Source organism: Psittacula echo (assembly GCF_963264785.1).
Source record: "Psittacula echo genome assembly, chromosome: 6".
Taxonomy (NCBI): domain Eukaryota; kingdom Metazoa; phylum Chordata; class Aves; order Psittaciformes; family Psittacidae; genus Psittacula; species Psittacula echo.
In genome coordinates, this window is record NC_137743.1 from 67,430,279 (window position 1) to 67,447,764 (window position 17,486).

General features: G+C 35.8%; 1 protein-coding gene across 2 annotated transcripts in view; it reads right to left on the reverse strand.

The window, feature by feature from the left end:
* Positions 1-17,486, reverse strand: part of OLA1 (Obg like ATPase 1) — a 102,630-nt gene that overhangs the window by 3,108 nt on the left and 82,036 nt on the right. For both annotated transcript variants that reach the window (XM_080620578.1, XM_080620579.1), the window contains 3 exons: positions 4,315-4,455; positions 3,534-3,630; positions 1,342-1,464 (listed from right to left, as the gene is read on the reverse strand). In XM_080620578.1, the coding sequence (XP_080476704.1) occupies positions 1,342-1,464; positions 3,534-3,630; positions 4,315-4,455 (361 nt within the window). The remainder of the gene's footprint in view (positions 1-1,341; positions 1,465-3,533; positions 3,631-4,314; positions 4,456-17,486) is intronic.

Here is a 17,486-nt window from a genome sequence, read left to right on the forward strand (position 1 = left end):
CATGCCGCAATGAACCAATTATACTGGGATTTTTTTCCCCTCACTTCCTGGGGTTCAAACAAACCTATTAAAGTCCCGCTGCTCAGTATGATCTTCCTTAGTGACACCACTGAGAATAAGCTGAATTTGAAATCACGGTTTTGCATACCTTTCAAGCTATCAAATAGCAAACAATAAAGCTGAATCTTTTACATTCTTTAACACATTATAGTGTGTTGAAACCTTCAAGTACTGCAACTGATTAAATCAAACTAATGTGCTTTGTAATTGCAATTTTATAAAATACAAATCTTAAGATATCAAAACTGCTAAATGAGAAATCAAATGTGTATGAAATAAAGGCAAGCTTCTCTGCTTAAAGACGGAGGAAATAATGTGATAGCAATGCAGAGAAGAACAGTTTTTCTTACAGCATTTATTTGCCATGTACAAGTTCATTTCATATCTAGTAACTTCAAATCAGATGTAATTTGTCAGCTGTAAGGGCACAACTTTGGGCACCCAATCAGTCTCTGCCCTCTAGTGTTGAGAAAGCAGATAAAATTCTTCTTAATAGAAGTGTCACTACAAAGAAGCGTGAGCTCAAGAAAAAAGTTTCTCATTAAATATCTGCACTGCCTATTCAGTAGATGGTAGTTAGGAAACTTCATCTACTGTAATATATTTTTGTGGACTACACACTACTATTACTGGCACCCTGAGCAATCAAAGCAAGGCATGGCATTTTTGAATAAGACATAAAAGGGCAATTGAATTAAATACTGAAAGGGTAAATTTAAAGATTCTAACTATGCCTATCAGAGCCTAGGAGTGCAATCCACTAATCCTGGGGGGGATAGGTATATTTTTATAATATAATATTGTATTAACCATTTCCACCTGATATTTACAATACTTTCACTGCAAACCCAAAACGAGATGATGCATTATTTGAAGAAACAGATTTTCTGTTTCTTGCATTTCCTTTTTAGAGGTGATTTGAAAATCTGCTATCTCAGGTTAAAATTTTGATTTTTCAAAACCAAGTTAATTTTAAAGCTTATTAAATTCTGAACACTAACATGTAAACAGAGGAAAAAAAACCATAGCATTTGGTCTTATTGCTGATATTTAGTCCATAAACTGTCATATCTTGAATACTGGAATAGCTGCATTCCTATTCAGTAAGTTGGAGCATCTGAACTCTTTCTTAAGCAAAAGATGAAAACAGATATTGGCCTATTGCTAGAGGGGCTGCTAAAATTCACTCAGCATCAAGAACTTCTTCCCAGTGAAAAACAGACTCGAAATGGAAAAATGGCACATATGGAGGAAGGGAGAAGAAAAAGATGGGGAGCTCACCTTCACAGCAGCTTCTGAACCCCCTTCTTTAAAATCTTCATATTTCATTACTTCAGCCATAATGAATCCCTTTTCAAAATCTGTGTGAATCTTCCCTGCTGCCTGAGGAGCCTTCGTCCCTTTCTGTCAAAGGAAAGACCAGAAGAAAATTAATTGCATTTAAGAAGACTGATTGCAGGAAAGAGGTTTCTCCTTTTTGATAGGCTTTCAGGATCTGCTGAAACTTTGTTTCCTATCAGTAAAAACGTCACGCATACAGCTAGGTCATTCTCTATATTGGGATATACAGATAGATGCCTTCGTCTCAGATAAACCAACTGGTACTAAAGAAGGGCAGCTTTGTTTTTCCTAATAGGTATCAACAGCAGTATTGATTTTAGAAGCTATGATTGTGTTTTGCTGTGAGATTCACTTCGACCCCTACCTCTCCACACAGAAAGTGAGGAAAATACAGATTTTTAAATAACTTAAAAATCTGACTTACTCAAGTCTTTTACTTACATCCAAATAATTTCAATTAAATTATAACATTCATTGGCAAACCACATTTGTAATAAAAAATGATTTATGGATCTCAAGCCCTACATGTCAGCTTATATTTATTTCAGAATAATTTTAGTAAGACTAATATAGAACAAAATGACTGTTCCTACCAAAATTTCAACAACCAGATCACAAAAAATTAAAAATCACTGGCAACTATTATAAGATAATTTAAGTTTATGCAATACAGGGGAACGCATTATCACTGCATGCTTTAAATTACAGGGACATACATTCTATGCACATACAACCATGGAGAGAAATTTGAGAAATAATGGTGACCTAAAGGCTGCTTAATAAAGCATGTTAAAGTGCTAAGGAGTCTGACACTGTAAAGCACAGTTTTTACAATAAAAGATGTATTGGGTTAATATGGCTACTCACTGATGCTTACCTGACTAAATATCTTTGCACATTAAATCAAAGATACTTACAATCAGTCTTAAGATAAACCAGCTTTCAAATTTTCTAATAAAGAGCAAGCATTTCTCCTACTGAATACAGTGGAGTTTCAGAATGTGCTTTTAAAAACTATGGCAAGAATCAGAACAACAGAACTTCTGCCTTTATATTATTCTGTAGCTATTGCAGGGACTTCAGCTAGCAGTCACGCAAAAGGAGATGAGATGAAAAGGCTAAAAAAATAAACATGCTTTTAGGAAAAGAAGTTTAACGTGCTAAAACATATACACAAACATCTGTAGCAGTATTAATAAAAATATAAATTTACTGGAAATTATGTTAATGAAAACAAATTAATTCCATTGACTGAAATTAAATACAGCACTGAAATTCACTGCACAGCACTAAATACACTGATGCAAAAAATAAAAGCTCAATGAACAGATTTGCACCTCCAAAAGTTGACATTTTTGTAATTTTTAAGATAGATTTTGTAACTATGTGCATTTCAAAATATTTTTCAGTACTAATCTTTATATTATAACAATTTACATTCAAAGGCAAACCACTACAGCTCAGCTCTTACTGTCCTCTGGGAATAAATTAGTCAATCTCTATGGCTATAATCACTCTACATCAATATTTAAAATACATGATATAAATTTTAGGCATTACCAAAGTTCCTGGATAAACATATAAAACTACCAAAATAAACTAGGTCTAAATATTAAAGTCAGTAAAAGACCTGAATTACTGCACACTGATTTTAGGTTTTTGAACCCAACTGTGTATCCATGAGGAATATAATGATGTTATATTGCTTTTATTGCTGAAAATGTAATCCGAGCAAAGCAAAGAAGGAATGAACCATCCACAACCCAAACAAACTTAGTGAATACAAAATGAAAAGCAACATCAATTTCACTGCAGACAAACCCAGTCACACAGATTAAGCAAGCACAATACTGGTACGTCTTATCTCTGACCACAGGAGGAGGGTAGACAGATTCTACAGGATGAAGAAATTCAGACTATGTAATAGGCAGAATCAATTGTTACCTGCCTCAATCAATGCAGCTCCACTTTCACTGTTCAGCAGCTCACAAATAATTAAAGTTATCCTGGACAAAAACCTCATCTGTAATGACTAGCTAACCGCCACCATGACAAACTTCAAAGTCAGTGATATCAATCTGAATTCAATAGTGTGGAACTGGATATAGCTGATGAATAAGTATGAATCTTACCCTGATGGTCCATGCACGCACTTCATCTGGGCCTGCAGTGAAAAAGTATTCTAGTTGGAGTGCTGCATATCCAGCCTTAATGATCTTTGCTAAAGCACTGAGAGGAAAAAAAAGAATCCAATTCATTCAACATACACACATAAAACAGCTAAATGCCCCAAGTAATCAATTTACATGGAAAGACATCAGATATTTTGACGACACTGGGTCTACTTTTAAACACAGCAATAATCACAGGAGCTTTTTTTTCTTTGAACTCTCTTCAGAAAAACTACTTTTTTACTGCAGAATCATGAAGATGGTATTTTGAGTTGTTTATTCTGCACACTACAGAAATACGGGATAAATTCAAATCACTATCTGGCAGCACTTTTGGTTTCATGCAATTTTCAGGACTCCAGGTCATGAAAGCGTAACTGTTTGACTGAAATTCAATATTGAAACAATTTATTATGGTTCTTCAGAAAAATTATGGCAAAATTTTCTCCACCGTCCCTATTCCCCATGGATGACGAAACAGTTTTGGTGATCATTCCTTCTCAAAAATATACATAACTAATACCTATGTTATAATTAAAACACTGTACAGAGATGACAGATGACAGTTAAAAACTTAATTTAAAATAAATCTTTTCACTCTGTCTCATGGTAAAGAAAGGAGAAGATTCTCTCTTTATAATGGTAATTACTCTGTCATTTATTATTCTATCAGCGCAAGCAATTAAATTACTGCAAGGAAATAGTTGATAATAAAGTGTAGGGAAAATGAATGCTAATTAACCTTTGTGTCATGTTCTCTTCGAGATACTTCTGTTTCTCCTCAGCACTCATATCTTGCAACTTGAGTTCCAAGGCCCCACTAAAAGGAATGACCAAAGCACCCGGGTCGTGCTTGTCCACCCACTCTTTAATTTTTATCAACCTGTAGACAACAAAGGGCACAACATTATCTTGTAGTGCATGCATGGCTGTACCACATTCATTATTATCAAGTAGCACATACATATTCATAAGAATTGCACGGATTTATGATGCCATCTTTTTGTGTATTGCTTTCCAAGGTCAAGGCATTAACAGGCAGCAATTGCTTCAGGTGTACTCCATTAACATTTCACTGTTTCTTGGTTTCTGTTTGGCATTTAATCTATCAGAAACAGGCATAATTTGAGACATAACCAGGTTTTTGGTAGAGGTTAAATACTTGCAATCTAAAACGTTAACTGAATAAAACTTTGTAGATCTGTGGATGTACATTTTCCTGAGATTTCCAAGAGTGATATTTATCAAATGCAGTAAAGCTGGGGTGTCTTCAATTTTCCCTCTGACTTCCTTCCCCCCAGCTAAGCATCTCCGTGGCTAAGGCAGCTGATAGTAGCAGACAGAAAAGAACACCAGACCCTATAAACTCCTAGAGAGCAAACTGCACCCTGATTTTTCTGGCTATTGGTCTTGGAGAATACTGTAGTTAATGAATATAGAGCTGTGTTTCTACTTGTTTCTCCCACTTGTCTACTCTCCCCAGGTCAAAGATTCTAGATACCATACTATTACTATTCTTTTAAATAAAGAGTAAAATTGCCAATTTCTTTTCATCCTCAATAATTGGCAGCATCAGTAAAAGTTTGCTGTACAGCTAATACATTTTTTTAGTTGAATGAAACTACAAATTTAGAGCTACAGATGTATGGTGTTAAGTTTTTCAATGTTCAATATCCTACTAGAATCAAGAAAACTTTTGCAGCAATAGCTGATGTTTAAACAATCTTTAAACACAGGCATCACATTCATGACTGCAAGTACTATTTACTTTAAATTTGAGACATTCATAAATTACCTGTAAGGAGTTCAATGTTATTTATAGGGCACTATTTCTGAACAGGTGTGAATGGTATTAATGACAAGTCTGTATGCTCAGCAAAAAAACACGAGAGGCATGGGAATACTCCCTGTACACTAAGAATCAAAGTACAAAATACAGTACCTTGGGTGCTGTAGGTGTTTCAGACCTGAAGCACCCACCATACAGCGCAGGATTTTATGCTTGCTGAGCTCTTTTTCTTAGTCCTGCTAATCTCCAAGATTTAGACTAAGGTTTTAACTGCTATTATACTAAAGTGCTTTGAAACTGTGGCCTGCAAACCTTTAAATAACTAATGCAAATGTCACTTCAGAAAAAAATGAACTGAACCACAAGTTCATCAACACACATTTGTCAAAGAAAATAGCAGGGGATCAGGGCTATTATGAGATTAAGTGCATGGCCCACTGAGTAGGGTTTTAGATGGGACAAAGAATATAAAAGTTCACTCAACAGTTTTCACACGTTTGTTATATAAGGCTGGTCTTCTATCATTTACTTATGTAAATAACCCATCAGTGGTTTTCAATCCTCATTATACTAATCTTTTTGTGCTGCCCTCACCCAATGAAAATACAGTCTGGTATCCAGGACTGATACTGAAACACTATTGCCTTCAGAAACATCTGAACCAAAAAAATGACAATTAAGGTATGTTTCTGAATGTGACATGTGATATTAACAGCACTTCTAAACCCAGCATTTGTAGTTAACTAATTGGTTTTGGCTAACAAATGGGACATCAAAGTTCAGAGTTTAAAAACATGAACCTTTTACAGAAAATGTATCTAGAAATGGATCTGCTATTCATAAATGTACTTCAACATCTGTGCATACGCCATTTTTATTTGTATTTTTAAAAGAAAGTATCTAACATTGGTCTCTGGACTAATTAAATAACATACCAAGTGAAAGAGAGAACGAAACACACAAATTTGAAAAAGTGAAATCAGCATAAAGGTAATGTCAAAAATTGGATTCAGATTCTGTTTGGTAAATATGGTCATCCTAACTAACAAACTAAGAACTACTGTGGAACAACAAGATAAGAAATAATTACTTTGGCTAAAACACCAATTCAGAATAATAATAGTCTTAGACTGTCATTTTAACAGCTTTTCTATTGAGTCCTTAGAGGGATTATTTGCATTCCTCAGGTATTCTATTGTACGATTCAGATGAATAAAGACTTACAAATCATTCCTCTACCGCCAGTGTGAGACTTTGATCCAGTGAATACACCATTGTACCTTAACTATAATTGGCAAAAAACCTGACAGTGTAGAGCATCACAAGCTTAATAACAAAGGAGAATATCTCAAAGTGTTGACAGATGATCTTCATAATGCAGGAGCAGAGCTGGTACATTTTAGCAATAAATGAGCACTGAGGTCTAAAGGTCTCTGAAGTGACTGACATCAGACCTGCTACAGCCTCACTAAAAAAATAAGGTACTGCATCCCACTCTGTACAGTCAGGTTCTCTGCCTGTGTCTTTCACTTTTGTGACTTTCAGTGTCATAGGAATTACTGAAAAGTACCAAGGAATTCCCCTAATTGTCATCAAAAAAAAGAAAACAAACAAAAAAGTAATTACTCAGATATAAATAATGATATGTTTCTAAATGACATTTTCTCCAAAGCAAAATGCTTGGCTAATAATCAATCAAGTAATAGTGCAAGTAAACTGGGAACTATTTGAAAACAGTGTACACACTAAAAGCAATTTAAAATATCCTCTTTCTTCATCAGGTTTCTAAAACTGACATTATTAGGAGAGTTAAAACTAAATTGTTTATAAAACACAAAGCAAAAAGAAGAAAGGCTTATTCTAATACTACTCAGTCATAATAGTGAGGGATCTCTTGGAGCACTTCTGGACATCCAACAGCCTTCCCCTATCAGGGTGTCTTGGTTCTTTCCTCCAGGTGGCTCTGTGAGAGGAGTGTGTCAACAGCAACAGCAGAGGGTTCCTGAACTGAAATTTTATTCTATTTGCCAAAAAATGGACAAAATACCCTTCCTAAAATATACATATATACATATATATATATATACCCAAGAGACAGCAAGACAATCATTCATTCTGAGATGGCAAAAATAAAATCCTAAGTAAAAGCTGAATTGAAAACTCAAAAAGACAACTGCGTAAAAACTTGACACAAGAACAAGACAGAGACAAGAACAAAACCAGATGTGAACAACTTGCATGCAAAGGCAGTACTCAAAATTATGACCAAGGAAAATAGCCAAAAGAAATTAAGATGCTCACCTGCACCTAACACTGTTACTGTTGGCTCATGAGGACATAAAGAAAGACAAATGCATGTCAGCATATCTACTGCTAACTCGAAAAAGCTATGAAGACCAAGATGTTTTCTTGTCACTACTAGATTCCAAAATCTGACAAAGTTGTCATTTCAGGGCATTCCAGTTTTTAACTCTGCATCAGCCTGACAAGGAAAAAGTAAACGGAAGAAGCCAATGACTTCAGGTGCAAAGGATCAGGACAACTACCAGAGTTAGCTCCTGATACTTTAATCAGGATGTAGAACAGACCTTGGAGAAAGGTTTGAAAATGAGGACACTCACTAAGAAAGTCAATAAGCAAAGAGCATCAGAAAGGAGAGTTGTGCAGAAGGGAATGCCTTCACTTTAAAATGAGGATTGTTCCTGAGGCAGAAGAAACAAAAACCTGCAGACAACTGAAATAAAGGGGTACAAAAGTTGCAGAATGTACATTAACTCCAAATCGATATTTGACAGAGTTTCACATGAGAGATCCAGCTGGGAGCAGAGACAGAGTTCAGATGGAAATCAGAAGTAGTGATGGAAGAGAGAAACTGCAGAGAGAACGTAAGCTCAGTGGACACCTGCAAGACAAGATGATCTGAAAAACTAACCCCTGAGAAGAAAGGTGACTCCTGAGAGAGGATGCTTTTGTACAAGCAAGAAAAAAAAAAAACCATCTACCTCATGGAAAGGAAACAATTGTTTTTCTGTTCTACACCTAACTATGAGTGGAAACCAGCAGAAACAAACCAACATGGCAGGGGAGAAGAGAATACCAGGCAGCAATGAAAAAAGGAAAGAAACAAATGCAGATAATGAGATAAGATCAAGCTAAGTGATCAAAATATACAAAAGACTAAAAAAAAGACCTACAGATAGGAATGAGAACAAGAGGACATAGCAATTCCAACAGGCTCTTCCTGATGGCATTTTTGGGCAATCCTGGATTTTTCAAACCTTCCAAAGGCAATCTTTTCAGTGCTTTGTTCCCCACTGTTGAAAAGTTTTCCATATGTGTAGCCTAAGCCACCTTTATTTTAATTTAAATGCACTGGTCTGGGAACACACACTCCCTATTTCTATACAGCAGCATTTTACATACTTAAAACTTGAGGTTCTGGGGTTTTTTTATTTTGAGCTTTCCTTGTAAGCCAAGTATTACTTCTAAACTTTGAACCTTCTTCTGGAATCTCTCCAACTGGTCTAAAAGTTCCTAGAAGATCTCAACAATAAAGTCTTACAAGCATTAAAAATAGCTAGAGAATTAACTCACACATTTTTCAGGTGATTTTCCTGTTTATAAACCCCAATATACTATTTGCCTTTTTTTTTTGTGACAGCAACATTATCTCATGTTCAGTTTATAACTTACTGTATGACCCTGCTTCACTTGCTATTTGTAATACTGTATTTGCATAGTTTATTATTCCTACATAAAATCCTTTTTAGAAGTTGCACCCTAGCTCTTTTTTTCCCTAATGATTTTTCCATTTCTTGAGATGCTCTTAAATTTCAATTTTGTTCTATACATACCTGGACATCACCTAGTTTTTGGGGTCATCTACAGATTTAACAAGAATGCTCATCATCCAGCTCATTAATGGAAATACATAACAGTATTCAACTAGAAGCCGCTTCTGCAGATGTCATAATGAGATATTCTTCCATTTGGAAAGTGAACCATTGATAACTATGCTCCATGTATTATCTTCTAACCAGTCTTGCACACTCAACTGTCAGTAGTTTTCATCTAGCCATTTTTTCTTTCTTGTTTATGAGATTGTTGTAAGGCACTGAAACCTTTAAAGGCTTAATAAAAATACCAATATGTAGTAAAGCAGATTTTCTTCACTACATGCAAGACCATTAAATTTATCACAAACAAAGTATTAGTCATCTGACAATTTAGACAAGTAATAAATAGCCAAAACAAATTTGTGAAGACAACTGGGTTGCTTCTAGGTGGTTAAAAACAGTTGAATTGTTCCAATATTTTTCTTGAAATTAAAGGAAAATTCACTGACTTCAAAATGTTTTGTTTCTTCTTTCCTCTTTGTGGCTTTCTTTTGTCTTTTGAAACCTCACCCATTATTCACAAGTTATCTAAAACGACGATGAATTAGACAACAATTATTGGGGTTTGCCATGTCCCAAAACATTCTACTATAAATACTATTAGGTTTAGTTGATTTGGTGGGATGGAAGAGGAAGATTTAATTTACCTAAGCACCAATACTACATAACACAGATCTTTCCCTTCTGTTCTGTTAGCATGCACAGACTCCACAAAGATCAGATCACGCTGTCCTCAGTGCTGTACATATATATATGAATATGTAGTTTTATATAAATAAGAAACATTCACACCCTCACTAATTCCAAATTTATGTAATCAAGGAAGAATGGAATGATGAAAATGATGAAATCAAAGTATACCCCAAAAATGTCAGTGCCAGAACTTAAGAACAGGAAACAGAAAGCACAGGTGATACCCTAACAGATTAAGACGCCCTCTTTATTGCTACCTGCCTTTTTTAGGGTATACCTTTCTTCTTGCACTACACAAAGAGAAAGGAAGACTAAACAGAAAAACATTAAAGAATATAAAGGTGTGCGCTTCCCCACCATGACAGTTTGCTGCTTATGAAGACAACAAACCTACAGGTGGTTTGGGAGTACCTTTTACTGACCAAGGCAATCCCGTTTCAAATCATCAGTGACATTTACAAGCTTATTTTTTAATTCTCTGTTCCCAGATGGCCAGGAGGAATGCAGGAATCCTTAAGATTGGCTCTTTCCTAACCTCCACCCCTTGCCTGCAAATACTTTCTAGTAACATTTCATAAAAAAACTACTGCCTCCACACACTAGGCCGCTCCCTGGTTAGGAGTCTTCTTTCAGCCCCTCAGAACAAGAGTTTTAGGAACTCAGAACTTCATTTATCCTTAGTATCCTAAATGTGTTAAGTTCTTCAATACCTTCCTAGAGTCTGATGTCCGTGTCCCCTCCAGTATTCAGTCACTGCATTCAGATGAACCTTACAAAAGAACAATGTGAAGAACCTTATCCCATGTGTTAGATGCCCTCAGCTCCCAGCACAAGATTTACTTGAGCCTTGAACATGCAGCATAATAGTCCTTAAAATTCTTTACCACAATGGCCTGGGTTCAGCAGTAGCAGTCATTTTTCTCCTTAGTAGCTGGTGCAGTGCTGTGGTTTTGACTTTCAGCCTGGGAACAGCGCTGATAACACTGAGGTTTTTAGTTACTGCTCAAATGTTTAGTCTGACCAAGGACTTTCTGAGTCTCATGCTCTGCCAGGGAGGAGGGGAAGCCGGGAGGAAGCAGAGACAGGACACCTGACCCAAACTAGCCAAAGAGGTATTCCATACCACGGCACGTCATGCCCAGTATATAAACTGGGGGCAGTTACCCGGAAGGGGGAGATCACTGCTTGGGCAGGGCTGGGTATCAGTCGGCAGATGGTGAGCGGTTGTATTCTCTTCCGTTATTATTTCCCTTATCATTATTGTTGGTAGCAGTAGTGATTTGTGTTACACCTTAGTTACTGGACTGTTCTTATCTCAACCCATGGGAGCTACATTCTTTTGATTCTCGTCCCCATCCCTCTGGGAGTGGGGGAAGGAATGGCGGGGGGAGTGAGCGAGTGGCTGTGTGGTTCTGAGTTACCGACTGGGCTTAAACCACAACACACAACATTTTCAGGGACTTGTGACACACCTCATGATCTCAGGAATCTTACGACAGAATAGGTGTATAAAGTATTTAATTCTACCAGATCTGGGGTTCACACTTCTTAACTTCATTACAATTTCAACTGATAACTTATCAAAAGAAGAATAGAAGTTCCTGATCAACACTGTCATTTGTCATTTATTATAGATGGGTTTATAATTTTATTTAGCATTCTCTTTTGAAATGTAAGTAATCCCCAGGCTCTCTGCCTCATGTGTGTCAAAGCAAGTTTTACCAGGGCCTTGATCTTTATCATGGCCATTATCTTAAATCCCCCGTAATTCTGCAAAATTATTTGTAAGATGGGGTGATCAGTATTGCACCTACTAATTTAGGTCATATTGCATCCCAGATTCTAAGTATTTTCATACTCCAGACATGAGCTTCTCATCCCATTCCTTATCCATCCAGATACTACACTTACTTTTCTGCTACCAGCTGCATACAGAGCAGCGACCAGCACTTCCTGTAGGCATATTCAAACTGTTCACCAACAAAAATAATCTGGCAAAGAGCAGTTTTGGGAAGGAGTATTTCGGTCATACCTCCTCTTTCAATCCTTCTTTTAAGGTGGATTGATTTACCTTCTCATGTATCCTTACAAGTGGTTGTGCCAATGTATCTGAAGGAAGGGTGCTGCAGGACCAGCTGAAGACTGTTAAGAACAGGAGTGCCTTAAATTAGCCTACCATCCAAAACCCAGCAATGCCAGGAAGCCAAACTCAATCAGGAACTTTGGTGTTTATTATTGGAGAATGCTTGTATATGGCATGACTCCTGAGCAAAAATTGTCCTGTATGAGATAACTTAAAAATAGGCAGAAAACAATATTAGGTGACGGGGGGGGGGGGGGGGGGGGGAATCAAGGCAATATTCCAAAAATTCATATGAAAGCTCTTCATACCCTCCAGAGATAAGTCTGTTAACAAATTGGCTAAGATAATATGGTACTATGATACAGTTCTCAGTTTATCTAGTCTAGAAAGCTACCTGGAGATACGTGATGTTTAATGGTATGACAAACACACATAAGGACATTATACTTGACTTACAACTTTCTACTACTGACTACTTTTTGAACTTACTTCAGATAAAGATTTGGCTTAACTGATATGAAACTTGTTTAGCTATTTGGGTTTGCAATGTTGGAACTGTGAAAGAAATAAACCCCCTGAACATGATATTACCTGTGAATCAAGTACAGACAGTAGTTAATGGACAAAATACTTCTATAACTAAGAGAAATTAAGCATACATAAAGGAAAAATCAAGTTGATGACCTACAACCAAGCTGAATTCAAAATATCAAGATGGTAGAAAGACAGAGAGAAAGAAGTAAACTAATCCAGAATGAGTTTTTCTGCTTATCGATACACAGCTCCAGTAAGAAAAGATTTTTTGAACAAATTATATAGCAAATACCATCTAACAAAAGGTCAGTCATGGTAACCCTATTTTAAACATTTGTAAGAAGCATCATTTACGAAGAAGAAAGATCTTGAAGTCCATTTTTAAAACATTTGTTTCTGATCTAATTTTCAAGACTTCAGTAATATCCCTTTACCCAAACTATGGTCCCCATTACAGTGATCAAAACCAATTATGACTTAAACAATAACGAAAATGGTACTACACTGCTGCTGTAGCACCTGCTGGTATGTGAAAGCCTTACAGTCTCCAGTCCTCCTTGGTCTGCCAATTGTGAAAACTAATTCTGCCTTAAGTCAAAAAAAGAGAGACAAAAAAAGACATGGCTGTTGCTGTCAGCAAGGATCGAGCACCGTCAAGACTGAACTACTGATGAAACTGCATAACAATGCAGACTGCAACAAATTGTGCACATTACATTTCACAGTTACAGGCATAACAGGCTCCCCTTCCAGCACTTATACTTTGGACAAAAAGAAGCCTTGGGAAAGTCACATCTTGTTCTTTCTGCTATCATTTATAAAATGCAGTGTTTTGCAAGGTTATCTGAAACAAAATAATTTAACAAATGCTCATTCATAAAATACAGACGAAGGAACAAATCTCTATAACAAGTCTTATGTGCAAAATTATTATTATTGAGATACTACTGCAGGAAGAATCCCCATTCCATAGTCAGGTTTACATTATGGCATGAGAATTTTAACTTTTGTCTCTTAACAGGGCTTCCTATGTCACACGGAAAACTGTATTCTTAAGGATCCTGAACAAAAAAAGTGGGACAATTAGTATCAATACTATGATAGCAAAGTCTCAAATATATAATAAAAAAAATAATAAACCATGCATACATAGAATATTTGATTTTTTAAAAAACTGATGCCCTAACATGAGAAACTTTACATGAAATGGACAATGGAAAACACCATTTAAAATTTATATTCTTTGATTCTTCTATGTACTGTGTGTACACAAGCAAATACAAGGCCACACTCCCTGCAAACAATACGATCAATGTAAATCACTTGTGTAATGAAATAAATATATACTAACACTTCAAATAAGACACTATAAAGAATAATTTGGAATATATTCTACTAGTGCTAATTAAAAATCCTGCAATGAGTAACACAAATGCAGACTACAACATATGTTTATTTTGGCTTTTGCCAATGTCACACAACAACTTAATGAAACCTAAGCAAACTGGATCAGAATAGTCTTCCCCAGTTCTCTTAATGAAACATCCTCTCCTGCTCACACATGATAGGAGACACCTCTCTTGGTTCTCCAGAATTAGTCTGTGTGATTTTAATTGTGGAGCCTCTCCAGACCACAAACTTCATGACTGCTCTTCCTCCCTCTATCAGTTGTTAAAATCTATGTAAGTATTAAAATTGCAAGAGTCAAATATTACCACAATAAGAGCATTAGATTTAAAATAATAAACACTGTTTATTTCCCCTGCCTCCTTGGATCATTACCAAGTACTAACAATTTGTGATGACATGAGACTATGAGTGACATTTTAAGGAACTACTTTAATGAGACTAGTAATAAGAATCAAAAAAGTGGTGATACTGGGCTAAGTTACGGGGATTTTAATGAGGAAAAGACCAAACTTGCTATTAGGCTGGAATATGATACTCAATAAATTAGAAATTAACTTTGATATTTATCCAGAGAAAGATCATCATCCAAGCTCTTGGTATAACAATGAAAGAGTTATTTAGTTGAATGGTTTAGATTTATCCACCTGATTTAGATACCTAATCTCGCTCTGCTCCCTATACAGTTAATGAAGCAGGAGGTTCTTCTGGGGGGAGTCCACTTAAATTAGTGCTTCTGTTCTCACTTTTCTCAAAGCATCTTCCCTCTCTCTTTTTCATAGGCTGCTTCAGAAACTAACCCTTACCTTACGTGCCTAAGATGCTTACATAAAATTATGTGGTGTGCCTCAGTCTTATCTCCTGCTGATACATTTCCCCAAAATGCTAACAAATACAACAGCATACTCTGTACTGTCATATGAATGTGTCCATGTCCAAGAAAAACACTAAATGAGTTAGAGATTTTCACAGTGTGCAGAGATGCCTTGTATGAAATGCACTTCACTAATGTGAAAAGCTGTCATAAAAATGTTCAATTCTACAGACACAGTCTGTTAACTATGGTGAAATAAAAGAAAACCAAACAAAAACCAACTGTATCTGAATCATCTACTAAAACACACTTGTCCCAAGGGAACACTTTGGTTTTTTTTCAGAAGCAGAAATAAGTATCTGGATCAGTGTCTGAAATTACGCTCAATTTATCTGACAGACTGTAAAGGATCTGTTAGATTCAAGGATTTTTATGGCTGAAATGGAACGACAAAGTAAATTTCTGTCAGAAATAAATTTTAGTTTTGTGTTTGCAAATAAAAGTTTTGTACAGACCCACCCATAGAATAAGAGTATTTGGTTTATTATAAAACTACTGGTTTACCTAACTAATCTTCATTTCCTTATGCATTATGGAATTAGGATACTCTCAATGGCCCCAGAAATTTTAGTAACAAAAAAATCATTTGACTAAAAAGTTCCACCTTGAAGTGCTCCATGGTATGTTTTACCCTTACAAACCCTAGCGCTAACAACAATGGGATCAAAAAATAAAGCTAAAATGCAATATACTTTAATTTTTATGACTTGGACTAGAAACCATCTTTCAATAGAAAGTCAGAACGCAAGCCCCAAAACTTACTAATTCATGTTCAGTGTCTTCCGAGTAAAGAACAGGCTGCATGTGTGGTGGCATACATGATAGTTGTCAACATAAATGAAAATGTTCATGAATAAAAAACAGGCTGTATAAAGAGCTAATTATAATATTACTATCAATTGCTAGCTTACTCTTGCAAATCCTTCATATCATATAAATGCATTGTTTTTGACATTTCTCCGTAGCTAAACATCACATCATTTCACTTTTCAAAGTAGTTCAAATATGCACAGGATATACTATAAAGGATGTGGTCTGATCTACAATTACTCTGAAAAAGAAAAAACCTAAGACATAAATGTGCATTGTCATTAAAAATTAACTTAAAACATTAATTAGCTCCCAAGTAAAAAAAGAAAATCTAGACTTCTAACAGCCTTTCTACCTTCTGTATATTCATCCTTTCTATCCAAAAGAGCAGTCGAAAACACTTCACCCAATCATGCAACAGAAGACTCAAACAATACATACACCCAAAGCAATAATGAAAATGTGAATTATTCAAGTTGCATCCAGATGTTTTCTTACCATTAGAAACACTTCATTTGCTTAAAGCACTCATACTCTTCTAGCACATAAATTGTAAGAAAAGTTTTGGTTACCAATGAAAAGCACCGTTCCTATTTTAATGCTCAAATGGATTCTTCTTCTATTTTAGAAGTGCCATAGAATTAAGTTCGGAAAAGGTCTGCTCAACAGACCTCAACCTCAACAACTAGGGCAAGAGCCCTAGTAAGTAATATATGGTTAAAAGCAGAGCCAGCCAAAGAAAAATTCTAACAAATCATAGTGGGCAGTTATTCTGAGACAAGATAGGCTATCCATTCCTCCACCAAAGAATCATTTAATCAACAGATATAGTACCATTTTAGTTTTACTTTGTTTGAGCAATGACACCATCAAAGAAGAAATGATCACAGAAAATAACTTTGGTAAACACAAGTAATTTGGTTTAAAGGAAAAAATAAAGCATGGCTTGATAAATTTATTCTCTCATTGATATGACATATGATTTTCTATGCAGGAGAAATACATCTATAAGGTATTTGATAGTGTACTGTGTCAAACTACTTATTCAGCTAGAGAAGAGGGGGAAGTGGATTTGTACAGACCGTGTACTGAGAAATGCACAGAGAACATAAGATAATATGAGGGAATAACAGGAGAACGAACTGGTATTTAAAGAGATCATTAATCAAGTTTCACAAGGATCAAACTTACAACTAATCTTGTTTAGATAAGTTAATGACCTTGGCACAAGAATTACTTGCATGCAAAGTTTACGTTCAATGCAAGAGCAGAAGACATCTTCCTCAAGGAAAATCACCATCACTACAACCAATTGGAAGTGACAGAGAAGGGGATTGCTATGGGTTAGTATTCTTCAGGGCAACGGTAAGCCACCAAGACAATGCACCAAGGAAAAGACAAATGTAAACTACAGATACTACTGGAAATGCCTCCCTTAATTTAATAGGATGCAATACGTCTGCATATAAGGTATTCTTAAAGCATGTGGAATACTATGTGCAGCTGTGGTCAGCTAAATTCAGAACAGGTCTAAGATTATCAGAGGAATGAGAACCTCATGTAAGTGACAGATATGGAGAGAAAATTGGTAATGCCTGCTTTAAATAAGTACTGGAGGTAAACACCAATCAGATAATATACCGTTTAATCTACAGGACAAAGCTGCTAGAACCACCAATGAAATAAGACAGCCATGGAAAAACATAGGCTGGAAATAAGCAGAATATTTTCAAGCCAAGGCAGCAGCAAGGTGCTGTGAACAGCCTCCCAGTACTAAGTACAAAACAATCAGCTACTGCTAAAAAAAAAATAAATTAATTTATTTATG